Below are 15,824 nucleotides of genomic sequence, written 5' to 3' on the forward strand. Positions count from 1 at the left end.
TTGGGCCATAAATAAATAAATAAACAAACAATCGTCTCCTTGTGATAATTCATTCTCCTCTGCTCTTTCATCCCTTGCTTGTTGTTCATGTTCCTTCCCTTGCTTTTGCCTGCTTTTTGTCCCATTTTTGCCAGTTAAATATTTTTGATGTTTAGCTAAGAAGCATCAAACTCTACCTTTTGCTGGCTGAACTGAGTGGCTTGCTCTTATCTGAATGTAGGGATTGACTGGGACTGTGCTGAGTGCAAACTGAAAGGAAATTACCAACAATAATTTTCCAATGCCTGACCCAGAAGTAAATATTTTTCCCAATCCCAAATCTTGCAGAGTTTTCATTAACAAGCTTTTAAAAACAGTACTACCAGCAAATGAAGTATTTTCCCTTTAGAACCAAAATATATCTATATAAATGAGTTGGAGATTTTTTTATTTTTTTTCTTTCAGTTGTACAGTCTAACAGCAAAAGGTGGCCTTTTTCACATATTGGGGAGGGTCTGCAGCCATAGGCCCTTTTTATATACATTTATTGCTGCCTGGCCAGTATGATTTTATTTCTTTAACACAGCAAAATTCTGCTTTATTGTTTGTAGAAGTTGTCACAATTTGAGCACCTTTATGGTATAGCTGTCCCTGCTTTTATTTTTTTCTTTGCATTCTCTGTTCATTTTGTTGTCTATTTGTGGAATTCTGGTCATTAACTGCAGTGACATTTATGATGTCAGTAACAGCCGCTTTAACCCTTGTTGGGATGTGGTGGCACTGCGGGATAAACCGCTGAGCTGCTGAGCTTGCCAATCGGAAGGTCAGCAGTTCAAATCCGGCTGACGGGGTGAGCTCCCATTGCTAGTCCCAGCTCCTGCCAACCTAGTAGTTCGAAAACATGCAAATGTGAGTAGATGAGTAGGTACCGCTTCGGCGGGCAGGTAACGGCGTTCCATTCAGTCATGCCGGCCACACGACCATGGAAGTGTCTACGGACAAACGCCAGCTCTTCGGCTTTGAAACGGAGATGAGCACCGCCCCCTAGAGTCAGACACGACTGGACTTAATGTCAAGGGAAACCTTTACCTTTACCTAACAGCCACTTTAACCCTTGTCACCCTAAGAACCAACATATATCTTCATAGCCATTTTTTTTAAAATCTCATGTTTTCAAAAACTGAAAATTAAAAATTATTTGAATTCCTTTGCCAGGAGGCCATTTTTCCTTCTCTTCCATTTTATAAGTAATCAAGTAATTGGAAGTTTTGGCAGGGAGGTAGGGAACTTGAAGGTCTGTGACTTACTAATAAAGTTCAAATGAATTGTCAGTTTATTGGTTTTCCTTGAATCCATTTGAGAAACCCAAACTCCTGGTCACCCATACACACTTTAAGTTTCATTTCAAATAAGAAAAAAAAAATGTACCAACAGCAGATGGGTACAATGATAAGTGTATTGAATGAATGGCTTTTTAAAAAAAAGATCTGGGGTTGATGATGCGAAACATCCATTCCCATTTGGTAGAACACTATCATCTAGAACTTAGAAAAAGTTCCAATAATGAACTCAGGGCTTAAAAGGGGAGTGGGGGTGGAGATTTTCACAGACAGCAGATATTCCCATTTTAAGAAGCTAAGAAATATATTTATGCTTGCTACTTAACACCTACCTCCCATAACAAACTTTAAAGAATTTTAAAATTCAGTATGTCTTAGAAAATTGTGCACCCAAGCTCAGACTTCAAGTTCTGTAAGTGCAATAAAATATGACAGAAGGAGATAACATAGAATCCAATCAGACAAGGTCCAAAAAAAGATCAGAATTTTCCTATTTCCACATTCCAACTGCACATTGCTGAGGAATTTACCCAAGGCATCATTTTGCCTTTTTTCCAAGCTGAAAAAATAGCAAAGCCCAACATATGTGGGCTTACATGCTTTGAGTCTGGCATCCAAGTAAATATAACTGCATGGCAATCCTTAGCAACAGGTCCAACTTCACAGACACAATTAAAGTAGAAATATCAGAGATTGCTCTATGGAAGAACTGTGTTTCTCTTTTAAAGAGAAGTTAGTGCTGGCATTCTTTGTATGATCAAAGGTACAAAATCTTAGAATTTTCTCTGCCTTTCCTCCAGAATAAATCAGATTAGCCCCCTTATACAGTGTCAGCCTTAAGCAAAGGATCGTTACCTTGTCGTGGTGCTGGAGCTTGAGCACCTCAATGATGCCATGAGCTAAACCGTGAAGGGCCACCCAAGACAGGAAGGTCATGACAGAGAGGTCAGACTAAATGTGATCCCTGGGGAAGGTAATGGCAACCCACCCCAGTGTTCTTGCCGTGAAAACTCAATGGATCAGTACAACCAGAGATATGTCGGTATACCATCGGAAGATGAGACCCCCAGGTCAGAAGATGGTCAAAATGCTACTGGGGAGGAACAGAGGATGAGTTCAACTAGCCCCAGACGTGAGGACGCAGCTAGCTCAAAGCCGAAAGGACGGCTAGCGGCCGACGGTGCTGGTGGTGAACGGCGAATCCGATGTTCTAAGGATCAAGACACCATTGGAACCTGGAATGTAAGATCTATGAGCCAGGGCAAATTGGATGTGGTTATTGGTGAGATGTCAAGATTAAAGATAGACATTTTGGGCATCAGTGAACTGAAGACTGGAATGGGCCACTTCACATCAAATGACCACCAGATGTACTACTGTGGACAAGAGGACCACAGAAGAAATGGAGTAGCCTTCATAATTAATAGTAAAGTGGCTAAAGCAGTGCTTGGATACAATCCAAAAAATGACAGAATGATCTCAATTCGAATTCAGGGCAAGCCATCTAACATCACAGTAATCCAAATATACGCCCCAACCACAGATGCTGAAGAAGCTGAAGTAGAGCGGTTCTATGAGGATCTGCAGCACCTACTGGACAACACGCCTAAAAGAGATGTTATTTTCATCACAGGAGACTGGAATGCTAAGGTGGGCAGTCAAATGACACCTGGAATTACAGATAAGTATGGCCTGGGAGAACAAAACAAAGCAGGACATAGGCTGATAGAATTTTGCCAAGACAATTCACTCTGCATAACAAACACTCTCTTCCAACAACCTAAGAGACGGCTTTATACATGGACTTCACCAGATGGACAACACCGAAATCAGATTGACTACATCCTTTGCAGCCAAAGGTGGCGGACATCTGTACAGTCCGTAAAAACAAGACCTGGAGCTGACTGTAGTTCCAATCACGAACTTCTTCTTGCACAATTTAGGATCAGACTAAAGAGATTAGGGAAGACCCACAGATCAGCTAGATATGAGCTCACTAATATTCCTAAGGTATATGCAGTGGAGGTGAAGAATAGATTTAAGGGACTGGACTTAGTAGATAGGGTCCCGGAAGAACTCTGGACAGAAGTTCGCAGCATTGTTCAGGAGGCGGCAACAAAATACATCCCAAAGAAAGAGAAAACCAAGAAGGCAAAATGGCTGTCTGCTGCTGAGACACTAGAAGTAGCCCAAGAAAGAAGGAAAGCAAAAGGCAACAGTGACAGGGGGACATATGCCCAATTAAATGCAAAATTCCTAAGGTTAGCCAGAAGAGATAAGGAATTATTTTTAAACAAGCAATGCGCGGAAGTGGAAGAAGGCAATAGAATAGGAAGGACAAGAGACCTCTTCCAGAAAATTAAAAACATTGGAGGTAAATTCCAGGCAAAAATGGGTATGATCAAAAACAAAGATGGCAAGGACCTAACAGAAGAAGAAGAGATCAAGAAAAGGTGGCAAGAATATACAGAAGACCTGTATAGGAAGGATAACAATATCAGGGATAGCTTTGACGGTGTGGTCAGTGAGCTAGAGCCAGACATCCTGAAGAGTGAGGTTGAATGGGCCTTAAGAAGCATTGCTAATAAGAAGGCAGCAGGAGACGACGGCATCCCAGCTGAACTGTTCAAAATCTTGCAAGATGATGCTGTCAAGGTAATGCATGCTATATGCCAGCAAATTTGGAAAACACAAGAATGGCCATCAGATTGGAAAAAATCAACTTATATCCCCACCAAAAAAGGGGAACACTAAAGAATGTTCAAACTATCGAACAGTGGCACTCATTTCACATGCCAGTAAGGTAATGCTCAAGATCCTGCAAGGTAGACTTCAGCAGTTCATGGAGCGAGAATTGCCAGATGTACAAGCTGGCTTTAGAAAAGGCAGAGGAACTAGAGACCAAATTGCCAATATCCGCTGGATAATGGAAAAAGCCAGGGAGTTTCAGAAAAGCATCTATTTCTGTTTTATTGACTATTCTAAAGCCTTTGACTGTGTGGACCATAACAAATTGTGGCAAGTTCTTAGCGGTATGGGGATACCAAGTCATCTTGTATGCCTCCTGAAGAATCTGTATAACGACCAAGTAGCAACAGTAAGAACTGGCCATGGAACAACGGACTGGTTTAAGATTGGGAAAGGAGTACGGCAGGGCTGTATACTCTCACCCTACCTATTCAACTTGTATGCAGAACACATCATGCGACAAGCTGGGCTTGAGGAATCCAAGGCTGGAGTTAAAATCTCTGGAAGAAACATTAACAATCTGAGATATGCAGATGATACCACTTTGATGGCTGAAAGCGAAGAGGAACTGAGGAGCCTTATGATGAAGGTGAAAGAAGAAAGTGCAAAAGCTGGCTTGCAGCTAAACCTCAAAAAAACCAAGATTATGGCAACCAGCTTGATTGATAACTGGCAAATAGAGGGAGAAAATGTAGAAGCAGTGAAAGACTTTGTATTCCTAGGTGCAAAGATTACTGCAGATGCTGACTGCAGTCAGGAAATCAGAAGACACTTAATCCTTGGGAGAAGAGCAATGACAAATCTCGATAAAATAGTTAAGAGCAGAGACATCACACTGACAACAAAGGCCCGCATAGTTAAAGCAATGGTGTTCCCCGTAGTAGCATATGGCTGCGAGAGCTGGACCATAAGGAAGGCTGAGCGAAGGAAGATCGATGCTTTTGAACTGTGGTGTTGGAGGAAAATTCTGAGAGTGTCTTGGACTGCAAGAAGATCAAACCAGTCCATCCTCCAGGAAATCAAGCCAGACTGCTCACTTGAGGGAATGATATTAAAGGCAAAACTGAAATACTTTGGCCACATAATGAGAAGACAGGACACCCTGGAGAAGATGCTGATGCTAGGGAGAGTGGAGGGCAAAAGGAAGAGGAGCCGACCAAGGGCAAGATGGATGGATGATATTCTAGAGGTGATGGACTCGTCCCTGGGGGAGCTGGGGGTGTTGATGACCGACAGGAAGCTCTGGCGTGGGTGGTCCATGAAGTCACGAAGAGTCGGAAGCGACTGAACGAATAAACAACAGTGTCAGCATTCTTCTAATTAAGGGAGAACATCGTAGCAAAGAGAGATGGTTTGTCCAGTAGTACTTCCATTCCATGTTCTGATTTTGCATGAAACCACACACATACACACACACACCTCTGCCTGGAAAAAGCATGTTGCATCAAAGCTGTCTCTTTCAATGCCCCTGACAAAAGACTAAGGTGACAGATGCTAATGAGGAAAAAATAAAGTTCTTTTCATTCTCAGATGGCATACCAAAACCACCCATTCTCCAGCTGGCAATTCTTGGGGACTAAACATATTAAATTACCCCAGTGAATTCTGTCAAAAGCAGCTGAATATGAACGGTAACTGGTAAGTCCAATTTGGCAGCCTGTGCTATGATTAGTTGGGTAGTGGCAGCACCCAAAAAAAATGACAGGAGGAATAATTTCAAAAGCAACTAAGTGATATTTACTGAGCATGAATTTGTTTGGAATGCTGCTTAGAACAGAGCAAATTGCCCACGGATTGCACCTGCCACTAATACTGCATTGCAAAGGTTTCATATTGCTCAGGGCTTTCTACCATAAAGCACTAGAGGGTCTATTAGAAAATAATGTGGTTTTCTTTCTATTTGATTTTACATATAGACATATACACACTTTTTAATGCAGGAGCAGGCAATCTGCAGCTTATAGATGCAGGCCCGCAACTAGGGTCTGTGTCACCTGGGGCAAACATGGATTCTGCGCCACCCCATGGGTTGGTGAGGGAGGTGTTAGCAAGTTTTATTATTCTATTTTACATTAAATTAATAAAACATTCAGTATACAAATACTGTTTTGTCATTTTGGCACACACACACCCCAGCGTGGCGCCTGGGGCATCTGCTCTGCTTGGCCCCCCAGTTGTGGCTTTATATAGATGGCACATGGTTGATAAATCCTGTTTTATGGCCCCAGGGCCCCCGAATCACATTTCTAAACTTCACTAGCAAACCACCAAATCAGAGAGATGCAATTTTCTATCATTTCTCAGGCAGGAAATAAGGAAAAGGTGTGTAAGCTTTCAGATTTGCTTTACATACACATAAAGGTTTACAAACAAAAACAAAAGGAAACAAAAGATCTTCCCAGATTGAATCACGTCCTCTTGTGTGATGTCATTGGTCTGCCACTGTAGTTCTATGGTATGGTGATCAAAACCCTACCCTTTTTGTATGGGGATAGAGGCGCACACATGTTCAAAAGGGTTAGGTTGTTGATTATAACACCGTGCCCCCATCTTGCAAATTTTGACTCACCCATGGATGCCCCTGTGAAAATCCCAACTACTGTACATTAAATACGTAATAATACAAGCTCATCTAAAGCTGATCACTGGACCAACTGTTCTGGTTAATTTTCCTTCAGTCTCTAACTTTCCCTTTTTAGGAAAGGTTGTTGAAAAGGTTGACAATACCCTGGATGGAAGAAGAAATCTTTCCAGTTAGGTTTCAGGTTCAGACAAAGTACTAAGACAGCATTGGTTGCACTTGTTGATTACCTATAGAAGAGATAGGTTGGGGATGTGCAACCATCTTTGCCCTTCTAGATCTCTAAGCGGCTTTTGATACCATCAACTATGGCGTCCTTCTGGACCAGCTCTGGGGAGTGAAAATGATAGTGGATGACACAGTATTACTGTGGTTGTCTTTTCTTATATGGCTGATTCCAGCTCGTTTTGGCAGGGAGAGAGAGGTTGAAGCCAAACCCCCTGATTTGGACAAGCCCTACATGATATAGGAACTAGCTGTTTCAGGGACCATCTATATTCTGTTGTGGCAGACTGTCCTGTGCATTCTGACAGAGTTGGCTTGCTTCAGGTCCAATCAATTAAGCAATACCATCTAGCAGGACCAGGAAGCAGGCCTTCTCTGTCCCAGCACCCAGCACTGAAAGAGCACCCTCACAGATTTTTAACAGCTGTATTTTTTTTCCCCAGGCCTTGGATTAGGGTGTTTGAGTTGGGCATGATGTGGTTGGAAATCATGTTGTTCCTCTGATGATGGTTGTTTTTATATAATATTATTTGTTTCTAGCTTGAAAAACCACCCAGAGTTGTTTTGCGGTTAGGCAGCCCAGAAATTCTATAAATAAATAGAAATTCAGTAAAATATCCAGCTGTCAAAAACTTACCCAGTGTGTTGTCTGGTAAGACAAGTCTTATAATTAATGTCTCAAGTTAGCAATGGGTTAAGTATAAATAGGTGGGTAGAGCTTATTATGAAATAGGAGATGCTTTTGAATGTTTCTCAATATCAGTATGAAGTGGTGTGTGTGTGTGTCTGTGTGTTTGTGTTTGTGTTCACACTGAAAGACAGAGAAAGAATGAATAAATTACAAGACAGGTAATACCTCAAACACCAAAATGTCTTGCCACACCTTATATTGGATTGTATGTACAGTGAAAAGTTTTTATAGATTCATAGGCTTGGAGGTCATTAAGCTCTAGGTAGTTGCAGGGTGCAACTATAGCATTCATGATAGATAATCATCTAATCTTTGCTTAAATAAATGAATCAGTTAAGGTTTTCAGAACTGAATCCTTACATGTCTCAATTGGTTCAGAATTGAAAAAACTTAGAAAGTTTACCTAGAGTTTAGCCAATTTCTTTGCAATTTATCATCAGTGGTTTTAGTCCTGATCTCTGGAGCAACATCCAGGAGGTCTGCTCCATCAGCCCACAAGATAATTGAAAACTGCTATTGCTCAGCTTTCTCCAAACTAAGCATACCAGCTCTTTTAATTGTTTCTCAAAGGACATAATTTTCAGATCTCTCAATAAACTAGTTACTCTCCTCTGGACTTATTCCAGTTTGTCCCTTCTTGAATTGTGGTACCCAGAACTAGACCTAATACTGCCCACCCGGAGTTAATTAGAATTGAATTATTGCTTCATGTGATATAAACACTAGTAGTGGAGTTAAACATGGGTTTCCACAAGTGAAGTGCAACTTTCTCTTCCTCTCCTTTCCCTTGCAGCTCCCTATACATACAGAATCTGATTCAGAGGTTTAGAAACACTACAGAACAGATTTTGAAAGTATTCATTTGTTTATTTATTACTGGATTTATAAGGCTGCCCAGCTCAGCGGTGTGACTGAGGGTGGTATACAACGACAAAAAACAAACCAAAAATCAACCACATAGCCTTAAAACTTACACAATATATGAAAATGAAAGTAAAACAATATAAAATGGTGACCAGCACCATAATAAAAAGAACCAAAAGGGGATTCCACTCAATTGGTCCCAAATGCCTAGGGGAAAAGCTAAGTCTTAACAGCTTTCCTAAAGGCAAGCAGAGTTGGGGCCTGTCATATATCAGGGGGTGGGGGGCAGGGGGAGATCATTCCAGAGAAGGGTGACCACCAAATAGGCACTTCCTAGGTCCCATAAAGTGACAAGATCTAAAAGAGGGTATCTGAGGTGTGCCCTGCCTGTGGGAGCAAGTGAGGCAAGCAGACATTCTTGAAAAAAGGCAGTTCCACTAGTAATCCCATCCTATGTCATGTAGGGCTTTAAAAGTGATAACCTGTGCAGCTTGCAGAATAGAGGTATTACATGAACATAACAAGCTGCACCCATAACGACACGTGCTACAGCATTCTGGACCAACTGTAGTTTCTGGATGGTTTTCAAGGGCATCCACATGTAGAGCATGTTGCAGTACTCCTAGCTGAGAATACTGTATGTGGGAGATCCACGGAGAAAATGGACCTTTCTTGCCATCAACAAAAGCCACTTTTATCAATAAAAGCCTACAACCAGATGCTACGTCTCTGTAAGTTTACAGTAGGTTTTTCTAGCAATTGCCTCTCCCTAAACCAACTAGATCCTTTTCCTGTTCCTGTTGCCAAAGCCTTTGAGCATAACTTAAAACTCAGGGCAGATGTATCACCAGACTAACTATAGCAATTGGCAGGTACTCTGTACTGCCAATCAGCAGCAGCATCAACAGCAAGTAACTTGAACAGAAAGGTACTGTACTTTTCCCTGAGTAAAAACATTGGTTTACTTGAGACTAGGTAATTGCTTCTTGGGTTTCAGGCTGAAAAATCTCCAACCCTTTCAGGAGCTTCTGGAAACTAAGCTCAGAACATGTCCTCGTACATTAAGCCACAATTCTTTCCATTATTAGCATGTGGTCCACCTAGGTTATAACCAGCTCAGTATAATTTAAGCCTATAATCCCTTGAGTGGCAACCTTTAGATGGAGGTACCTTGAAACTCTGCAGTGCAGGTGCTCCGTAAACTAATTCTCAGGAGTTCAGCAGCCACTTTTCTGACATTCAGTTTAGAAGGGATTTGTGGCATTTCCCACTCCTTGCCTAAACAAAATTATATTCTTCTGTGGATCCACTGAATTAGAGAACTAAGCTGGTATGATTTCCTTTAATTCTGTACCACCCATAACAGAGAAATTTTGACCATAGGAACCAATTGAGACATCTTAGGCTATTCATTAAAGAGAATGACATTGTGGGCTATTTTTGTAAACCTGAATGGAAAATTTTATAGGAAATAAATGTCATTGACAAATTCAAATTAATTACTTCTTAAAAATACTTTCAAACCTTGAAAAAAATATTTCAATTAATGGTTTTCATCTTACATCCTGAATTATTCTAAAGTGAAAGCTTGGAAGTATATCTCTGTTTGACTTCAAAAGCATCTGGCCTGAAATGGAGAACAAATTCAGAATAGCTGCATCCTGCGCAGGGATTTTGCTATAAAAATGACTAGCAAAACTTAACAACTTTTCACATTTCAGGAAACCAGGAAGATGCTGTTCTATTGCTTGCCCTTGTTTTGATCCCAAGAAAATGACCCTTTCTAATGGAGCTTGTGATCTTCAATGTTGAATCCTGCTGTTCAATTTACAGATTTTAGAAGCTGGAGCATTTTTTTTTACTTCAAACTTTGTGCTGTCTTCTTTGTTCACCTTATTATTACTTTCCTTGCCTTCTAAATTACTCTTGTTCACATGCTGTGCCAGCAAGGGAAGGGGGACAAACGTCCAACCTTAAAATTGCATTCCCAACCCACCCGAAATATAGACTTGTTGCTGTTTGGGAAGAGTATAATATACAGCTGCTGCCAAAATATACCCTGCTAGTTCTTTCTTCTGCCTTTTTGTTATTTTTTCCTGAAGTTGCAAGCTGCTTGAGACTTTGTAGCTTTGGTAACGTCTCTGGCAAAGCACCTGAAATGACGCATGTTGTTCAGAAGATCAAAGACTTGCCAGCATTCATTGATTTTTGAATTCTCATTTAAAATTAATTTAACTTGCATTTTATCTATAGCTTCCATAAAATCTGGGAATTGATATAATGATATAAGGAGGAATCTAGCAGTACTACATCTCACTGAGATTTCTTTTGGAGCATAATGCAACACAGACCTTAGTATAGTGGGGACCCAGGAATGCCATATCCTAAAACTTACCTCATCTAAGGGGCCTCACTAAAGCTATCTTCCAATAAACTCTCAGAATTCATGTAGCAAAAGGCCCAGACAGATGCTTAGGTCTGGTGATCCAAGTCCATTAAGTTGCCTGAATCTTCCCATTGATTTAGCTTCCTTAGAAGGAGATGACACCTGCTTAGATCTTGGCTCTGAACAACATTTGGTCCCTCACTCAGGCAACAGCTCCAGCAAGAATGACCCTTGGTTATTATGTTTTTGTGCTTTAAAAAATCAGTTTGAAAGGAGATTTGCCATCTAGGATTTGGAAGAAATAAGTTATTTGCCCATGGCCTTTATTCGTTAAAGTCCAAAATTGGGTCTGCCTTTTGCAATTTTACTTTGCAAAGTGAAATTGCAAAAACATGTATACTAAGATAATTGGGAAGAGACATGGTGGCGCTGTGGGTTAAACCACTGAGCTACTGAGCTTGCCAATTCGAAGGTCGGCGGTTTGAATCCGCATGACAGGGTGAGCTCCTCTTGCTAGTCCCAGCTCCTGCCAACCTAGCAGTTCAAAAACATGCAAATGTGAGTAGATTAATAGGTATCGCTTCGGCTGGCAGGAAACGGTGTTCCGTGTAGTCATGCTGGCCACATGACCACGGAAGTGTCTACGGACAAACGCCGGCTCTTCGGCTTTGAAACGGAGATGAGCACCACCCCCTAGAGTTGGACACGACTGGACTTAATGTCAAGGGAAACCTTTACCTAAGATCATTGGGGGGGGGGGGAGATTCTTAATAATTACCAGATTTAATAATGAGTATGGGATTAATAATATCTTTTTAAAAAATAGGGTTAGATATGGGAAAATGTTTTCCATCTCAGTTTGAAATGACTTGGTAATTATTAGAATCCTTCGTGCTCTCCTTCCATCGTTGATAAGAAAGCGATGTCCTGTCCTGCTCCCATGGCCAAGTTAATCGTTACAAGAAAGGTGAGAATATCTCTCCCTTCTTTTCCACTCCCTTGTCATTGCCTTGGTGCAGCAGAATAGTAAGAGAAAAAACATGGTGGATTTTGGGCTTTCTATTCTTTTTCGGGACTATCTTCATAGTCTCGAGTACTTTAAATCCAAAGGACCAATGTGATAGCTATGGAAGGGGGAAAGAATCAAACCTCTTTCTATACTCATCCCTGCTACTGTCCACCGAAATAAAAAGAATTGGAGTATTGGTATCTTACAGGATTTGGGAGGAGAATAGGGAGTTTGCTGCATGGGGCTAAGAAATTCAGAAAATCAATAGAATTCCAATAGAAATCTGAGCTTAAGAAAAATTTGGAGATTACTAAAACTCATTTCTCTTCTAATATGGGCTTTTCTAAAACTCTAAGCCCATTCTAGGATACCAACATATCTAATATTTCAGACAGTTTAATTACTGATAGCAAGACTAATTCAGATTGTAATATCAATGAACTAGCCGAAGATGAAAATGTGTGTAATGAATCATTATATCTCTAAATCCAGGGAAAGGCCAAGAGAATGTGTATCAATGTCCTCTGCACCACTTGATGCTTCTAACATAATGAAGTTCACTAAGCATCTTCTGAAGCATCCAGTACATTTGGTAAAGAATCTTTTGTTGCATCTTAGGAACAACAAGTATATTATTTAAAACTCTATCCCATTGATGCATCAATGTATTCAAGTGTTCCTTGTCAAGTGATGGGGGTAATCCAAGAAAGCACCTTTTGTTTGAGAATATGCCCTGCCTTTCCAATCATATGGCAGCTTTTAAACAGTTTTTTACTACCATTATGGTGTAAACTGAAATATAATGTGCAAATTTCCAAATCCTTAAGCCTTCTGACCCCAAGAGAGAAGGTCCAAACTGGACACAGATTAATTAGAATTGTACCAATATTTGTTCTAGAAGGATTTTTTTCATAAGGTTTCAGCATCTAAGACAATATGCAAAAGCCCTTAATATAAAATTCAGTTTGGCATTAAAATCTTTGTTTTTTAAAAGAAAATGTATTAAAAAGGGAGAACTCGGGAATTTTATTTAGCATGGCTTCCTTAGATTGCACTTTCTCAGCCCATGGGCCTTTTACTTCTTCATAGTGTTTCCTGGCCTAATGACAAAGGAGCATATTTTCCATGTATTAATTTTAATTGTTATTACTGCTTCAAGGTGGAAATTACTAGACCCCCTTGATAGTGGCAAATCAAAGGAGACGATTCAAAAGTAGAAGTCTTAGTTCAAATTCTTTATTGCTCTGGAGTACATCCAAAAAAGTAACTTAAACCAGACTGTGGTATGTACTGCTTTCATAATTACCAGTCCCAGCAGTCAGATACACAGAGAGTCCCTGGTTCCGTTCTCACTGGGTTGTACAAATCAGACTTTTCCGAATCACCACATATGACACTACTCAGCAGTCAAACAGCTCCAAGTCTTTCTGCTCTTGTCTTTTTTTCTGAAGGAGCTTTTAGTGGAAGACTCAGAAATAGTGTAAATAAAATGATATGAAAGCAGGATTCCTCACCTCAAGGTATCAATGGTGACATGATCACCTTGACAGTAGAAATGGGGAAATAATATGTCTAATGTGAAAAGGTGTAAATGGACTCAAAGCCCATGCATTGTTCTTGTCGGCTGACGCCTGCTGAGAAGTGAATGCTTTTTGATCATTCGCATTGGAAATGTGAAACACTGCACCTGGAGAGCCAGTTGAAAGAGCTCCTTTGGTGATTAGAGGGCCTGGGTATCCAGGAGAAATCGTTTCAATTAGCTGTATTATCTTTCTTTGAAAACAATATGAGAGCTATAAAGACAAGTGACACTTCTTTCTCTTTCCTCCCCCTGGCCCCAGAAAGCCCGGCTTGCGAGGATCCGTGCAGCAAAGAGTGGGAGTGCAAATGCTTATATGCAGAGCAAAAGAAATGGCTTCCTCAGTAACCAGCTTCAGGTAATGAGCGTCTGTGTTCTAAATCCAGAAACACCATTTATTTAATAATAGCCCAGCAATCCTTTGTCTGTTTCATATCAGAAAATGTCAGGCTGCCTTCCAATCTACCATGACAGTCACCCTCAGGCAGAAGAAGGAATAATTGCTCTTAGTTTTGCAAGTCCGGTTCAGGCAAGAGGGTTTTCCTTGGGGCCCATTCGACTTTCTGGGACCTGCAAAGTCAACCAATTAATATATGGTGGAGGATGTGAGTTTGTCATGCACTTCCCATAAGTCTGAAATTGTCTTCCCAAGGCAGCCCCCCTTGCACTACATGTATGTATGGTAGCTCTTCGGGTTTAAAGAAGGCACACTGTTGGGCAGTTCATCTATGGACATGGAGGTGGCTCTGCAGTCCCAGTCTGGAAGTGCAGTGTCTAGCACAATGGGGGCACTGGAAGTCCGTTGTTGCAGTAGCTGTGGGTGTTATTCTGTGCGTTTTCTATCAGTTTTTGGCAGTGCCTGTCTTCAGAGCCGGTAGAGGTTCTGTCAGCAGCCACAACTTCTAGTTCCCATGGCTGGATGTCACAGTGGCATAGGGTTTCTTTCACAGCATCTTTGTAGCGCTTGTGTGGTTGACCTTGAGGTCTCTTCCCTGACTCCAGTACACTATAGAGCAGTGTTTCTCAACCTTGGCAAATTTAAGATGTGTGGACTTCAACTCCCAGAATTCCTCAGCCAGCCAGCCAGCCAGCCGTGTGTGTGCTCGCACACACACACACACACACACACACAGAATTCACATTTAGTGCTGGCCTCCACCATAGATCACACCTGATTTTGATTTCAAAGAGGCTTCAAACTTTGACTAAGCAACTTCTAAGCTCTCTTATATTGGAGACACATGTCTCATGTTCCCTTTCCCTCTTGATCGCCCCTTAATGAATTTCTTGGCCTTTATTTCATCTTCTGTTAATGCCAGTATATCCATGGAGCAAGAAATAATAAAGACTAGTGAGCACAGTATGGTAGAAATCCAAATAAAAGAGTGAACACTAGTTAACTGAACCAGTTTCTTAAGCTGCCCAAGAAATATTAGAGCTGTAGTTAACTGCTGCAGCAGCAGCAGCTAAAAAAAAAATCCCTTTAATAGCACAATTTTTGGAATGATTTTCTTGTGGTTCTGTTCTTCCCTCACCTTGAGGAACTCATTTATTTAATGATGTTTTATTGCTCATTGTTCGTATACTATTATCTGTAAGCTTTGTAAGGTAGAAGGTGCTATCATGGGAGACAGTGGCAGTGCTGATATGGACTTTGTTTTGATTGGGTGGGATTTTTTCCCCTATAATGCTGAAATGCAGTTTAGAATATTTTTAAAGCAATGAAGTTCAAATAAGTCAGTCAATCAGTCTTATTGACAAGTACATTTAAATGTAAAGACAGCTTAGAAAAGAAAAAAGGAAAGGAAAACAAGACCTAATTACTTCACACGTTTAAACTGTGGCAGAGTGTTTTCAATAAATACTTTGAATTAACATCTTACTGTTACTATTTGTCATTCATTAAAATACTGTGGACTTAATTGGGATTATTCAAGAGAATTTTATTCAGTATAGCAGTGACATTAATCACATCCAACTTTTTCACTGATTTCAGAAGATCTCAGCATGGTTGCTCTTCTCTGGATCGCTCACACCATTGGTTTCATCCTGCATTTGTTTGATATAAACTGACAAGTGCAATAATGATATAAACTGACAAGTGCAATAATGTTGCACTTCCCCAGGGGGTTGACTACCAAAACTGTTGAACCTCAACTCTCTTAATTCCCATATGGCATGGAATTATGGAGGTTGACTACAACCCATCTGAGGGACATCAGACTAGGGAAACTTCACTAGTCTAAAAACCACTAACTTTTAAGGATTTATTTGAAATGACCAATGTCATGTTGCGACATTCAGTGAACAATTACTTACTTGTCTTGGCTTTTAGATCAAGTTAGTTAAAAGTGAACTTTGAATCAGATTATTTGAAAAAAATGAAAGTGTATGCTATTTAATATTTCCATGATAAAGGATT

At 40.6% G+C, this 15,824-nt stretch overlaps 1 protein-coding gene across 1 annotated transcript in view; it reads left to right on the forward strand.

The window, feature by feature from the left end:
* Positions 1–15,824, forward strand: part of KCND2 (potassium voltage-gated channel subfamily D member 2) — a 294,928-nt gene that overhangs the window by 274,966 nt on the left and 4,138 nt on the right. Inside the window, exon 3 of the mRNA XM_063309529.1 lies at positions 13,665–13,760. Within this exon, the coding sequence (XP_063165599.1) occupies positions 13,665–13,760 (96 nt within the window). The remainder of the gene's footprint in view (positions 1–13,664; positions 13,761–15,824) is intronic.

This window comes from Candoia aspera, chromosome 7 (assembly GCF_035149785.1).
Source record: "Candoia aspera isolate rCanAsp1 chromosome 7, rCanAsp1.hap2, whole genome shotgun sequence".
NCBI lineage: Eukaryota > Metazoa > Chordata > Lepidosauria > Squamata > Boidae > Candoia > Candoia aspera.